Consider the following 14,339-nt stretch of genomic DNA (forward strand, 5'->3'; position numbering starts at 1 on the left):
TTTACCCACAAAAAAAATCCACCAAGCTGAAATTGAATAGTTGGCTGCTGGCCTCAGATTGAGAAAGTGATAATGCTGTCCTGTAATAAAGTGTTAATAAACCAACAACAGTAAAATCAGTATGTATATGCAGTAAAGCAAGTTTGGTATACTCACTGTTGAACCTAAGTGGTTAATCCGCCACATTGTGTAAAAAGTCTGTTTGATCCTGTCATCTCTGATCCTCCCCTTCTTTTACTGTCCCCAATCCATCAGCTGGTAGTACAAAGCTCTAGGAGTCACTCTGCACATGCCCAGTTTAGTGTGTATGGCTAGAGAGTTTTTTTTTTCTTTGGGAGGCTGCATGTGATCAGCACAGGGCCAATCAACACAGACAGAAGGTCAGGGGTTATACAGCCTACTAGGACAGTCAGGGGAGAAAGACAACTCCTCCAACAGGCTTTAACCAGTGCTCTGCTGAACACTGATAGAAGTCACAAGACTGCTTTAACTGCTGATGAGAAAAGGTATTTAGCAGTTTGTTTACTAAAATAATTGCATTTCCATGTTCTTTGTACTGTGGGAAACCAGATATAGTGGATTCAGGGTCCTGGGTTTAGTAACACTTTAAATGTATTGTATTGAATGTAAGCTTTTCATACTTATTGTTTTTCCCTGTTTATTTGACTATAGGTGAACCCTACGCCTCACTGTATACGGGCCATGATGAAGATGACCTACTGTCCTCACTGTAGAGGACTAGTAACGGTAAAGCCTTGCAACAACTACTGTCTGAATGTGATGAGAGGCTGTCTGGCCAATCCAGGAGATCTGGATACTGAATGGAACAATTTTATAGGTAGGTGACATTCGTGTGTGGTTTGAAAAAAACGTGGTATTTTTGTGCTTAAAAGTATTACTGCTTTTTTCTTGTAGCTATAAGGCTTTTTTGCCAGCTTTAGTTGCCAAATCCTGGACAAAAAAATCAAATGTTGCCCTTTTTCTCAATTTTTTTTTTCCTCAATCCACTTTCTGGTAATGGGCAATCTCCTATCATCTGATTCCTGAATACTTGATTAGGCTGTGTAAAATATATTTGTGCTTCCATGTTTAAAGTATAACTAAAGGTAAAACTTTTTGTTTACTTTTTGATAGAGTGGAGATGGATTAAAATACCTGTCAGTTTTTTTTTTTATTGCTGTCTGTGTCCCTGTTGGGGAGATTCATCCTTTCTATTTGTCCTGTTTACCATTATCATTGAAAGTGAAGGTAAAAAAAATCCCAAATTTTGGGTTGTCCCCAGAAAATTAATAGAGGGGAAGTCTTCCAATGGGGACACTAGTTATGATGATCTGGGGGTCCCCAGGGAATTCCCTTTAATTTACAGGGATTTTCTTTCATGTTCTGTTTGGCTATGGGACAGGTAGTGAAGGGAAATCTCTGCAATGGGACAAAGATGGTGGAGAAAAAAATTGACAGGGTTTATAACCCTCCCTTGCTCTATTCAAAATGGAAAAAAAAAAAGTGTTTGCCAATAGTTCTACTTTAAAGAAAACAGTAGCGGAGTGAATCACAACAGAGAGCAGGGTAGACTTGTTTGGTCACATTTGCTGATCTTTAATAGACATACACTATATTGCCAAAAGTATTGGGATGCCTGCCTTTACACGCACATGAACTTTAATGGCATCCTAGTCTTAGTCCGTAGGGTTCAATATTGAGTTGGCCCAGGGCCTTTGCAGCTATAACAGGTTCAACTCTTCTGGGAAGGCTGTCAACAAGGTTTAGGAGTGAGTCTATGGGAATGTTTGACCATTCTTCCAGAAGCACTTTTGTGAGGTCAGGCACTGATGTTGGATGTGAAGGCCTGGCTCACATTCTCCTATCTAATTCATCCCAAAGGTGCTCTATCAGGTTGAGGTCAGGACTCTGTGCAGGCCAGTCAAGTTCCTCCACACCAAACTCTCATCCATGTCTTTATGGACCTTGCTTTGTGCACTGGTACGCAGTCATGTTGGAACAGGAAGGGGCCATTCTCAAACTATTCCCACAAAGTTGGGAGCATGAAATTGTCCAAAATGTCTTGGTATGCTGACACCTTAAGAGTTCCTTCAAGCCCAAGCACTGAAAAACAACTCCACACCACAACCCCCCCTCCACCAAACTTTGCACAATGCAGTCAGGCAAGTATCGGTCTTCCTGACAACCACCAAACCCATACAAGTCCATCTGATTGCCAGACAGAGAAGCGTGATTTGTCACTCCAGAGAACACTTCACTGCTCTAGAGTCCAGTGGTGGTGTGCTTTACACCACTGCATCCGATGCTTTGCATTGCACTTGGTAATGTAAGGATTGGATGCAGCTGCCAAGCCATGGGAACCCATTCCATGCAGCTCTCTACGCACTGTTTTGCTAATCTGAAGGCCACACGAAGTTTGGAGCTCTTTATCTATTGACTCTGTAGACAGTTGGCGACTTCTGCGCACTGTGCGCTTCAACAAGCGCTGACCCTGCTCTGTCATTTTACATGGCCTACCACTTTGTGGTTGAGTTGCTGTTGTTCCCAGTTACTTCCAATTTGTTATAATACCACTAAGAGTTGACTGTAGAATATTTAGTAGCAAGGAAATTTCACAGATGGCAACTAATCACAGTTACCACGCCTGCATTCACTGAGCTCCTGAGCGTGACCCATTCTTTCACAAATGTTTTAGAAGCAGTCTGCATGCCTTGGAGCTTTATTTTATACACCTGTGGCCATGGAGGTGATTGGTACAAATGAATCCAATGATTTGGATGGGTGTCCCAATACTTTTGGCAATAGTGTATGTTGAAGGACTTACAGCTAAACTCTAGTCTTGATAGACTTCTGGGCATTGCTGTATTTCAGAAAACATTAATCCTTTGCAGCTCAATATTATTATTGTTAATTTTTATTATTATACAGGATTTAAACTGCAGCAATTGTTTGTTGAATGCTTTACAAAACAGAGGGAACCAGTACAGTTACATTACAGTTCAATACAGCAGAGGACCTTTCTCATTAAGCTGGCCATACAATTCATGGATTGAAATTCGGCCGGTATAGCGGGCATTGGCTGAATTTTGATCCATATATGGTCAGAGAAGTTGTTCAGAAGTCAATCTACGGATTGAATCCTGTACAACTGCCGTGCTGGATTTCCCCCACTTGATCAGCATCACCAGCTGTAGCTGGCAGCGCTGATCAGTGTATTTTGACAGTGGGGAAGTTCCCTGCTCTCAGAATACAAAGGCTCAGCAGGGAGGATTCCCCTATACACATCAAGTGTGTGGATGGGGTAATCGAGTCACTATTTATTTTTCCTTTTAACCAGCTGGTTGAATGAAAAAAAAAACAAATTGGCTGCTCTAGAGTTTACAATCTATCCTATATATCTATATAGTGAATTTATTGAACTTACTGCAGAAAGTGCATTTCATATGTAAAAATGTACCTCTATATACGGAATCATTGCTACAGATTTGGTCATTTCAGACATGTTTGCTCTTTGATTGCACTACGTTAATGAGAATTGCATAGGCAATGGGGCCTTAGTGAAAATTTAGAACACACGGATTCTAAAAAGCAGGATGTTACCGTTTATGTGGTGTGTAGGAAATTCCTCATTGATGCTGCAGAGATCAGTCACACCATGAAAATTGTGTAGTACTTAACACAGTATAGAACATTATCGCCCTCAGGTGGAATGTGTGTTGTAGCCCACTCAGGAGGTCAGAAGCCTTCCTTTAGGGCCTGCATTTCTAATTTGCAGAATTGGGCCGTAATAGTTGCATGAGTATTATTAAAGAACACCTTTCTTTCAGTGATATGCAGAGTGGAGAAGGAATAAATAAAGAATTAAACCTCAAAGTTTGTGCAAAGCAAACTAGAAAAACAAGATCTAAATAAAAAAATAAAAATTAGTGGCTATGGCTAAAGAGCATTCTGACTCTAAGCCTGCACTGGCAAACTGCTTGCTATGGGGGGCAGGAGGAAGGGGCTAGGAGCACTGGCGGGGGACCTGAGAAGAGGAGAGGATCAGGATTGCTCTGTGCAAAACCATTGCACATAGCAGGTAAGTAAGACATGTTTGTTACTTAAAAAAAAACAAATCAGGCTTTAATATCACTTTAAGGTTTCATATTGGTACTGTGTACTCTAGCATAGTAACTTGAGAATAGGAACTGCTTATTAAATATATGCTCTTTAAGCATAGTTTCTGCCTCCTGACTATAAATTAATATTTATCTTTGTTAGTATTTCTCAGTGTATCACCTCTGATGTGGTTATATTTTAACTCTTGTTTTCTGATAATGCACATCTGCTGTCTGCCAGGATTTGCTTCCAGGAAATTGATTTTTTTTTTCTGCCTTCATTGAACTTTGAGCTAATACTAAACTAATACTGCTATAATCTTAAAGCCAACTGGCTATTTCCACAAAGTCTGTTTTCATTAGGCGTTTCTCTGAGATGATCTCTATGTAGAAGTATTTTGGCTGCCCTGCTGGTATATACACTGTTACTTAATGCACATCAGGTTTCAGGCGCCCTAGGCACTGAACAATGCTGTAATCCCCAGAACCATGTCATGAATTTAACAAAATGCTTTAATTAATCTGTGCCTTGCTTGCTATGTTTTGCCTTTTTTACATTATTGTTTTAGATCCTCTCTTCAAGCTGTTACCTCTTTAGTGGATTTTTTTCCAGTAATTAAATACCATTCATAAAGTATGTGACAGACCTCTAGAAAAAAATATACATAACCAGCTTTTAGTCAGCCGCTCCTCTTTTTTGTTTCTGCTCCTTAAAGCCTAAGTTCACCTTCTGGAGCATGTTACACATTACAGCCATATTTAGGGTGATAGCGGGGAGGGGTTCATCTACCCGTACCCACTGTCACTTTTTTAAAAAAATGGCACGACTGTGTGGGATTCCACAGTGATGACCTGATGAGCATGCTCGTGATTCATTCATAAACTGTGCAGCTTTCAAACTGACAGCCTATAAAGAGGTATGGGCTGAAAGCTGTAGGGCTTGTCTGTGGAAACATGACATTGCACCCACTATCCACTAATCACTGGTGCAGTGCTTTGCAGGCTCCTAAAATTAAATATAATAAATGTACTTTTTCTGCAAAAATATGTGCATAATATATTATTTTTTTTTCTCAAAAGGTAAACTAATACTTTATTGCTCTAACACAACTTACAATATGAATAGAGCTTGGTTCAGTCAAACCGAGGGAAGGGCCGCATCTTGCATCAATGAGCTGGGATTGGAGCTTAGTTGGTTTGTGCTGGTAAAGAGGAGGGGGGGGGGGAGTTTTCATGGACCAGCCTGCCCATTGAATATGTAGGTGCTACATTGCTGCTGCACAATTCCTATACCTGGGAGCTGAGCTGATGTTTTTTAGGAATGTCTCTTTGCCAGGATGGGGATGTCTTTTTGCTGAATATATGGGGATTTCTTTGCTGGATTGGGCTGTCTCTTTATGCCAGGGGTCAGCAACCAGTAGATGTCGGACAGGTGACTGGTACATCACGTTCTTGGCTTGATGACCCACCCACCATCCCAGAGCATCAAACAAGAGTGCAGAGGGACTACTTGAAAAGTTGGAGCTGTAGTAGGAAGCAAGAGCCACATAGGCCGATGCCTCCTCTGTAGTGCTGTTTCCTGTCCCATTCGGAACGATAGCAACTGCACTCCACCTCTTATCCCAGTTAGCGGTCTCCAGAGTGGTGCCAGCAGCAGGAAAGAAGAGATCTTCAGGTCAGTGTGAAGCAATACATTGGGCATAACAGTACAGGGCTGCTTCACACTGATGCGCTGCAGTTTACCCTCACTGCATATGAAGTGCAATGTATCTGCAGCTTTCCTGTGGGTTTGCTGTGCTTAGGTTTGGTCTTCTGTTATATCCTGCCGGTTTGGTGCACCATCTGAAAGTACACAAAAACTCATGAAAGCATAAAGATAAAGCATAAAGAAAGTTATAATAGAAGTCTATGGCAAAGCACAGCTAACCCAGGAAAGTCCCAGATGAACTGTGCTGCACCTTCGGTACAGGTAAACTTCAGCCCATCAGTGTAAAAGCAGCCTTATAGGGGGCTCAGAACAGTAAGGGTTAATTTACATTTGCATTTTGGAGGGTGGTAAAACCTCAGTTAAGACGTGTCTTTACCACCCCTGTCCTAACCACACCCCCTTTAGCTGCAGTGGCCAGGGGTGTACACATTTTGCAGCAGGAGTTATACACCCTGTCATGGTCGGTTGGTGTAGCACCTGCCAAGCATGTTATTGAAGCCACTGATATATATATACTTTAATCTCAGGTTTAACCGCTTCCCAACCGCCCTATAGCAGAAGTACTGCTACAGTGCAGCAGGGAAGCGCAAAATCACGTGTATATAAAAGCGATTTTGTATTTATGGGCAGGGGGTGCACGCTCCCTACCCACGCCGCTATTGGCTCCTCAGCATGTCAATAACCGGGTCCCAGCCACTGATTCTCAGCCGGGACTCTGTGATTGTCGGCGGAGCTGACGGGAGAGGTCTGTATGTAAACAATACAGATCTCTCCCCTGTCAGCATGTACAGACTGCTTTGTATTGCTCTGCACAGCAGAGCAATACAAAGCAGCTTGTCTACACAGTAAAACGTACACTATGTAAAATGCACAGTTAACCCTTTGATCACCCCAGATGTTAACCCCTTCGTACCCAGTGTCATTATTAGTACAGTGTCAGTGCTTTTTATTGGCACTGATCACTGTATTCGTGTCACTGGGGATGTCAGTGGCAGTTGGTCAGTCCCCCCCCCAAATGTCAGAATGCCAGTCGCAGTCCCACAATAAGTCGCTGATCGCCGTCATTACTGGTAAAAAAATAAATACATAAAAATTCCAGTATATATACCGCCATTTGTAGACTCTATAACTTTCACGTAAACCAAATAATTTACACGTATTGGGATTTTTTTTTTAAGGAAATACATGTAGCAGAATGCATTTTCTTTTGGCCTAAACAAAATTTTGACAATTTTATTTTTTTTACATTTTTTTCTGGACATGTTCAATAGGAAAAAGTCAAAAATATATATATATATTTTTAACATTGTCTTTTTTTTGTTTACAGTGCAAAAAGAAAAAACACACAGGTGATTAAATACCACAGAAAGAAAGCTATATTTGTGGGGGAAAAAGAACATAAATTTCATTTATGTAGAAAGTGCAATTATTGATTAATTTAATGCAGCGCCGTATCGCAAAAAATGTCCTGGTCAGGAAGGGGGGTAAATCCTCTGGAGGGCAGGTGGTTAATTTACATGCCGTGGAGGGATTTAATATGCTGAAATTGATCCACTAGATTTAATTACTCAAGTGACTATGGGCAACATACCTTTTAATACCTAGTACTATAAAGTGTTCAGGACAGACCGAGGCACAAGCAGTCTGCCAGCCAGACGGTATGCATGGCAGGGGTTGAAAAGTGGCTCATTTTTAGGCCATTGCTGAATCGTTGCTTGCAGCATTTTCAATGCATATGAACTGTTTATAACCCCTTGTGGTCACTCCAACTGTCCTCATTCAATATAAGTAGTAAGCAAGCTGCTGTTAGGTAGTCTTCAAGTGATAGGAAAGTGGTTCGCTATTGTTTTCTTATGTGCTGGGTTGTGAGTAGTTTGCTTGAATTTAAGACTTTTTCTGTCCACTTTCTATAGCCTTGCTAGATGCTTAGAAAACATCAGGAAAATGCTATAGGCTAATGCCATGTGTTATACAGGGCATAACTATATTGAGTGTTTGAGACATCCCAAACACCCTAACACTTTAAACAAGCAGGAGATAAAGACTATGATCTCAGAGGAATATGACCCATTGCTATAGTACTGTGGGACAGGGGCACCTGAGATCAATAAAGGATACATAGGGCTATTTACTTTCTCACTTCTACTGAAAAAGTGGGGAATCTATGATCTTCAAATAATTCCATTAATTTTTCAATTAAAGCTGATTCAGTGGCGTACACAGACAGCTGCTTCCCACAATTCATAACTTTCTTCTTTGTCAGTTTATTTCTTATTAGGTGCTGACTAACGGATACAATCTGGTGTTTCCTCCCAAGTTCAATTTAGCACAGAATTCTATTGCCTAGAGTATTCCTCAGTGCCAGAAGAGACACCATCTCGGATGTACCACAAATAAAATACTGTAGCCTAGATGCACACTATACTTTTTAATGAGCTACTCTCCCTTTGCACTCTATCAGTGTCTATCTGCTACAGTTGAATATATTCTTGTGAGCCAATTATTATACTCTTATCTTTTATAGCTCAGTTCAGATGCTCAGCTGGAGGCCAAATGCATTTTCTGTATTGGCAGTCAAAAGCAAGGAGAGGGGGGAAACTTGCATTCCTTAGCCCTGATACAAGTAATGCCATGGCATCAAGAATAACAAAAGGCCCAATTCGTATACAATTCCCATGCTCTTGTGTATGGCCTGGCTAGCTCAGAGTTTACAAAGACCCCAAACAGCCTGAAGAATCAGGGGTTTGTGCTTCTTTTCAGGCTCTCACAAACACATTATTAATCTGGGGCCTTTACTGACCACAGAGGGAATACTAAATTACCAGATTAAATAATTTGCTTTTAGGTGACATGAATTACAAAAATATATAAAGGATGAAAATAACAGAAAATGTATTCTTATTAAGCACATGAAATGCCCAATAAAATGGAGACTTTTTAATCCTGTCAGATACTGACTAAAGAAGCAGCTTTGATGACAAGCAGCTAGTTAGGCTTGTGCTTTTCTATTTACCAAGCCCTCATTTGCTGACACTTCAAAAGAATTTTTCCCGTCCTGTATCACAATGGTATATTCATGCCAATGGCCTTTGCTCGGAGATTTGAAGCAACTTTTTATTGAAATCCATCACAAAACCGTCTGACTCCTTTGTTTTATTACATTTTCTTCCTTTCTACAAAATATGCATTTAGTCAGATTCCTGTCTCCAGGTCACATCAACTAAATTCCATAGGTAGTGGCTCTGTCATTCCTTTTGTGCTTTGGTTTGATACTGGAAAAGGAGCAGTTTTGAATTCCAGGCCTGTTTAAACAAAATGTTAACACTATTTATATTTTGTTTGCAGTTCAATGAGTAGACCACTTGTCAAGCAATATTTGAGATTTTGGTGGGTGCTGATGGAGCCTATACACTTTGCAGCTTTTTATTTGTGACTCTGGTAGTTAGATCTGCATGTTGTAGTCCCTGTCTATACCTTGTGCATTGAGGCTGCTTCAAGGATTTTGCATTTTTATTGCTGAATATCCTGTTTATTTTAAGCAATATGGAATTCAGCATGTGGAGTGTGGACCACCTAAATTTGGCAGTGATTAGTGGACAGAATTGGTGTTCTTGTGAGAGCTCAGTATTAAACTGGCTCACATTTTGACCTATTTCGTGCTGAATCATCCGAAATTTGATAAATGCTCTAATGGCACCACCAGGTTTGGCACACTTCAACTTAAAAAATCGAAGGAGCCGGGTGACAAAGTTTTGACCAAATAGTGACTGCATCCAATCTGGTTCAGGCACTGCTCAGGCAAGTAGACAGCCACAGGCAAGCTGTGGCTGTCTGGATACAATAGCCAGCAAAGAAGATTCCTCCTTCCATGCCGTATATGTGGATGTAGGAATCTGATAGAGAAATCTATGTGTGTACAGGGGGTGTAAGAGGTTCAGAGTAGTTTCAGGAAGCTGATGAGTTAAAGGTTAAGTTTTGTTGATTTTTTTTTTTTTTTAATCAGCATAACAGATAGTACTTGCGTTGTATTGGAAGTATACCTTATGTTATTGGCTGCTGTTCTAGTTGAAATCTTCGATCCTCTGCACCCCCTGACACACACACACACACTCACACTCACACACACACTCACACTCTCTTCAGCTAGGACAGCAGCCACCAGACACCTGAAGTATTGTCTTTAAAAAAAAAATCACTAGATTTGGCTTCCTTTCCTCAAATTTTGTCTTATGTAATTATAAATGGTCTTTATTTTGTATGTACTTTAGCAAAGCTGTGTCTCAGATATTTGCAATCTAAATGGAGTCTTAACTACTGTGGTTTAAATAATCAATGTGGCCTAAAGTTTGATTTTGTTTTTTTTTTAATTGAGCCCGCTCTCTTATCATCTAAACCAACCAACCAAACCAGCTTGGCCAGAATTTTAACTAATTGGAAGGATAGGTGCAGAGAGCCCAAATTCAATTAACTGTAATGTTTATTAAAAATGAAAAACACATGGAGCATAGACAGATTGTCTAGAGTGGCTCGGCAAAGTAACTGCATATTTATAAATCTTAGCAAGGACTTTGCAATAGTGATATGGTATGATTGATATTGCATTTGTTCGACTGTATAGTTTATAATGTTTACTGATATAATACATTGTGATAAAACATGCAACCCTCTGCTCCAGCTGTTAAAACCATCATGCATGGCTACACCTGTCACAAGGATGATGGGTGTATACATAGAAGGTTGGCTGTACATGCAGTGGTCAGACTACCCTAGTTTTGACCAATTTTGTGTGTCCTAATCATTTCCCTCTATGTATAGGTATCACCAAATCTTTAATATCTGGACATTTATCATTCATTTTCAGTGTTTGTGTAATAAGAGGAATGTCCAAAGAAATGTTTAAATAGCCTTGTTTTTTGCCATCTGAGTTGAAATTAATTTTGTAGAGGAGTTGCTTCCCATACATGTTCTTGTGGTTGGAAGATATAAAGTGTGCATAACAGTTAACCTTTGTAACCTTTGCATATCAGTTAATTGTAAAATCATTTTGTTTTTATTCATCTTACTGATTAACCCCTAGACACCGAGCGCACACAAATATGCAGCCTCTCGGCATCTGGACCTTGACACAGAGTGGCCTCATAATTGCATACCTTTTGAAAATACATATGTGCTAAGAGCACGCGCTCTTCCAGCACATATGTCTGTGACTCACAGAAAGGTCCCCGATCTCCCCTTGCAATCGGGACCTTTTCCGATCATGTGATGGCAGTCACATAACCCTAAAGCCCCGCCTCCTGGCTTCTGAAACCTCTTCAAGGGCCAGGAGGCACCGGCGCAAAGGGGTTAAACATAGATGGAGTGTTGTCAGAAGGTTAATTTCAGTATGATCCTATCCAACATGTATGGCCTGTGGAGTCTAAAAGAAAAAGTTATCTCTGAATTTTGTTCTCTAAAGGTGCCATTACTAAAAGCCATAACATATTATGGCCTTCTGCAGAAATAAAGTTGGCCATAGTCACTAAACATGGACCTGATGTTACCATTTGTTATTGCCCCATTAAACATCAGGTGTTCACAGAAGTGGGAGTCATCAAAAATGGTTGCACTCCTTTTGTTGACTTATCAAATGCAAGGATAAGTTGGTCTGTTTCAATGAAATGTCCACCATCAGTCTAGAGATTGATAAAGCTAATACACCCTTGGAATTTCCAGCTGAAAAGGACCAGTGTTTGCTCTTGAAAAAAAAAATAATTTAGCAATTTGCATTGGTTAATGTATTGCTTTTTGACCCTTTTTTAACAGTTTAAATATTCTAACAAAACATTCTTGGTCTTGGGTTCATTTACTGTTGAATTTTTGCCAGGTTTAGATTTCCTGCTTTGACAAAATGTGCAGTTTATATTGGAGTCATCACATTTAAGCTTCACAAAGTGCCCTTTGAGCAGAGATATTCAGCCCATGAGATGAGATTTTAACAACCAAATACCATACTTTATGGAAATTACGGTTGGAGCATTTTTACTTGTGTTGTGGCAGTTTTTAAGAAAGTTTTGTTAGTTTTAGGATAGGAATGAAATCTATGTGGCATTGATTCTAGTAAAATTAACACCCTGTGATCCTGTGTTGATCTTCAGCAAGATCTAGGGCTCCATATTGTAGTTGCCATTTATTGTTCATGGTATGAAAATACCATTTGGCTTTATTGAACTCAATTATTTACTGTGCAACTTATTTCTTTAATTCTGACTTGATATCCATATTTAGATAAAGGTACATTTTTATCTTAAACGTAAAATTTGATATTGTCATGATGACATGTACTTTACTGAGTTTGTGTTATGTATGAACTTGTGAGATGTATGGTTTTTAGGGGCCTAGGCTTTGCCTCTCCTTTTATATTCAGTAAGAAATTGTGAAAGATAATGCACAATATGTTCCTTTTCATGTTGTTCTGAAAGTAGGCCTCAATCACTGTTACTACATGGAAAATCAACCCTAAGAGCTTGCAATCATGATCAATAAAATGCGGTATCTTTTGGGTATTTTCAGGACTTGCCAAGGGCTCCCAGACATAAAGGGTCAAAATTCTGCATTGTCACATGCATTTACAAATTGGTTGACTGATGGCACACTTGCCCTCTATACAGTAAAGATTAAAGCTATTCTAAAGGTTATTTTTTTGTTTTTGTTTTGGAAAATAACAAGCATGTCTGTACTTACCTGCTGTGTGCAGTGGTTTTGTACAGAGTAGCCTGGATCCTCTTCTTCTCAGGTCCCCCACAGGCTCTCCTGGTCCCTTCCTCCTGTCAAGTACCCCCATAGCAAGCTGCTTGCTGCTCTCCTCATTGGCTGACTGGCTGCACTTGACAGCAGCAGGAGCCAATGGCTCCTGCTTGTGGTCTCAGCCAATGAGGAGGCAGAGACCCAGGACAGCCAAGGCTGTTGTACACATCGCTAGATCACGATGGGGCTCAGGTAAGTATTGAGGGGCTGGGGGAACTGCTGCGCACAGAAGGTTTTTTACCTTCATGCATAGAATGCATGAAGATAAAAAACCTTGAGCTTTAAAGTGTATTGAGGAGATTCATCACTCATTCTGTACTGGTGACAGTTGACACCAAGGAAAATGTTATTGTCCCCAGAGAAGAAATATTCCCATGGGGTCATCTGTTAAAAGGACCGCTGCCTAAGAAGGGAATCCCCCCTCATTTTTCCGGTTGTGAATGAAAAGGTTCCTAATGGTACACAGACAGCAAAAAATAAACTGACAGGTTTTAACCTTTCCCCACCTAACCCAAAAAAATGTTTAGTTGTACATACACTGTAAAGTTGGATTTAGGAAATTGCTAGTGGTTTCCTAACCATTTATTTAAATGTTTTTTGTTTATAGATGCTATGTTATTGTTAGCTGAAAGATTAGAGGGCCCATTTAACATTGAGACAGTCATGGACCCAATTGATGTGAAGATTTCAGATGCCATCATGAACATGCAAGAAAACAGTATGCAAGTGTCCCAGAAGGTTTGTGCCCAGAGCCTTGAGAAAGTTTTTTTTTTTTTATGCAAAAACTGTTAGAGGAAAAAGATTTAAAGTATCTAGATAGACATTTTACTACTTTACTACATTTCTACTCTCTTTTACTGTCCCTTTTGACAAATCTCTCTTTTTTGCCTCTGACTTATATTTAGATGTATCCTTTTTAACTTTTTGCTTCCTCAATTAAAACGTGCTCTCATCTTTATGCAATTTACAGGTTGTTTTTTTTTTTCTTATTTGTTAGGAGTGTAGTGTTTTAAAATGTTAATTTTTTTTTCCCTCGCTTTTTTTATGCTTTTTTCTCCATATTTACATGCAGACCAAGCTGATCAGAAAGCGCTTACAGTGAGGGGGTTAGCAGAAACTGTAACACTGCTAGGGGTTATTACAGTAGCGATCTTGTAGGCACATGGTGCTGGATCTGCTCAAGCCGACTTAGAAGTGTTATACAATAGTTTTTCATGTCCTCTGTCATTTTTTTTTCATTTTTGTATGTATGCAGTGCAAAGAAAAATATAAGCAATTTTATGTGAAATAAAACATTGTAATCCATATACCTATATATCACTGCATATATATATTTTTTTTGTAGATGAATGCCTTTGACTTTTCAACTGCTCCATCTCTTTTTCTAACTTCTTCAAATTGTCTGCCTATTTCTGTATTACAATTTATTTTTGTTTTAAAAGGTGTTTCAAGGATGTGGACAGCCAAAACCCCTTCCTCCAGCAAGGGCTTCTCGATCAGTATCAGGGGCAAATTTCAATGACCGATTTAGAGCCTACAGTCCTGACGAACGTCCAACAACTGCTGCTGGAACAAGTTTGGATAGACTGGTGGGTTAGACATTTATCTTATTTTTTTTTTAACCTGTTTTCTTGGTTAGTTTGTGAAAACTTTGTGCTAGGGTTAAAAGGCATTGCCTATGATGTGATTTCTTCTTTTAGTAGTTAATCTGCTGCTTGTAAAATTATGCAGCCTGAAATACTGACCTATAT

General features: G+C 39.7%; 1 protein-coding gene across 1 annotated transcript in view; it reads left to right on the forward strand.

Moving 5' to 3' along the window:
* GPC4 (glypican 4) overlaps window positions 1-14,339 on the forward strand; it is a 154,911-nt gene that overhangs the window by 130,870 nt on the left and 9,702 nt on the right. Inside the window, exons 4-6 of the mRNA XM_089657944.1 lie at window positions 673-838; window positions 13,196-13,326; window positions 14,031-14,177. Coding sequence (XP_089514070.1) covers window positions 673-838; window positions 13,196-13,326; window positions 14,031-14,177 — 444 coding nt within the window. The remainder of the gene's footprint in view (window positions 1-672; window positions 839-13,195; window positions 13,327-14,030; window positions 14,178-14,339) is intronic.

The sequence above is a fragment of the Staurois parvus genome, unplaced genomic scaffold, assembly GCF_062004578.1.
Source record: "Staurois parvus isolate SC_StPar_1 unplaced genomic scaffold, SC_StPar_1.0 ptg001045l, whole genome shotgun sequence".
Lineage (NCBI taxonomy): Eukaryota > Metazoa > Chordata > Amphibia > Anura > Ranidae > Staurois > Staurois parvus.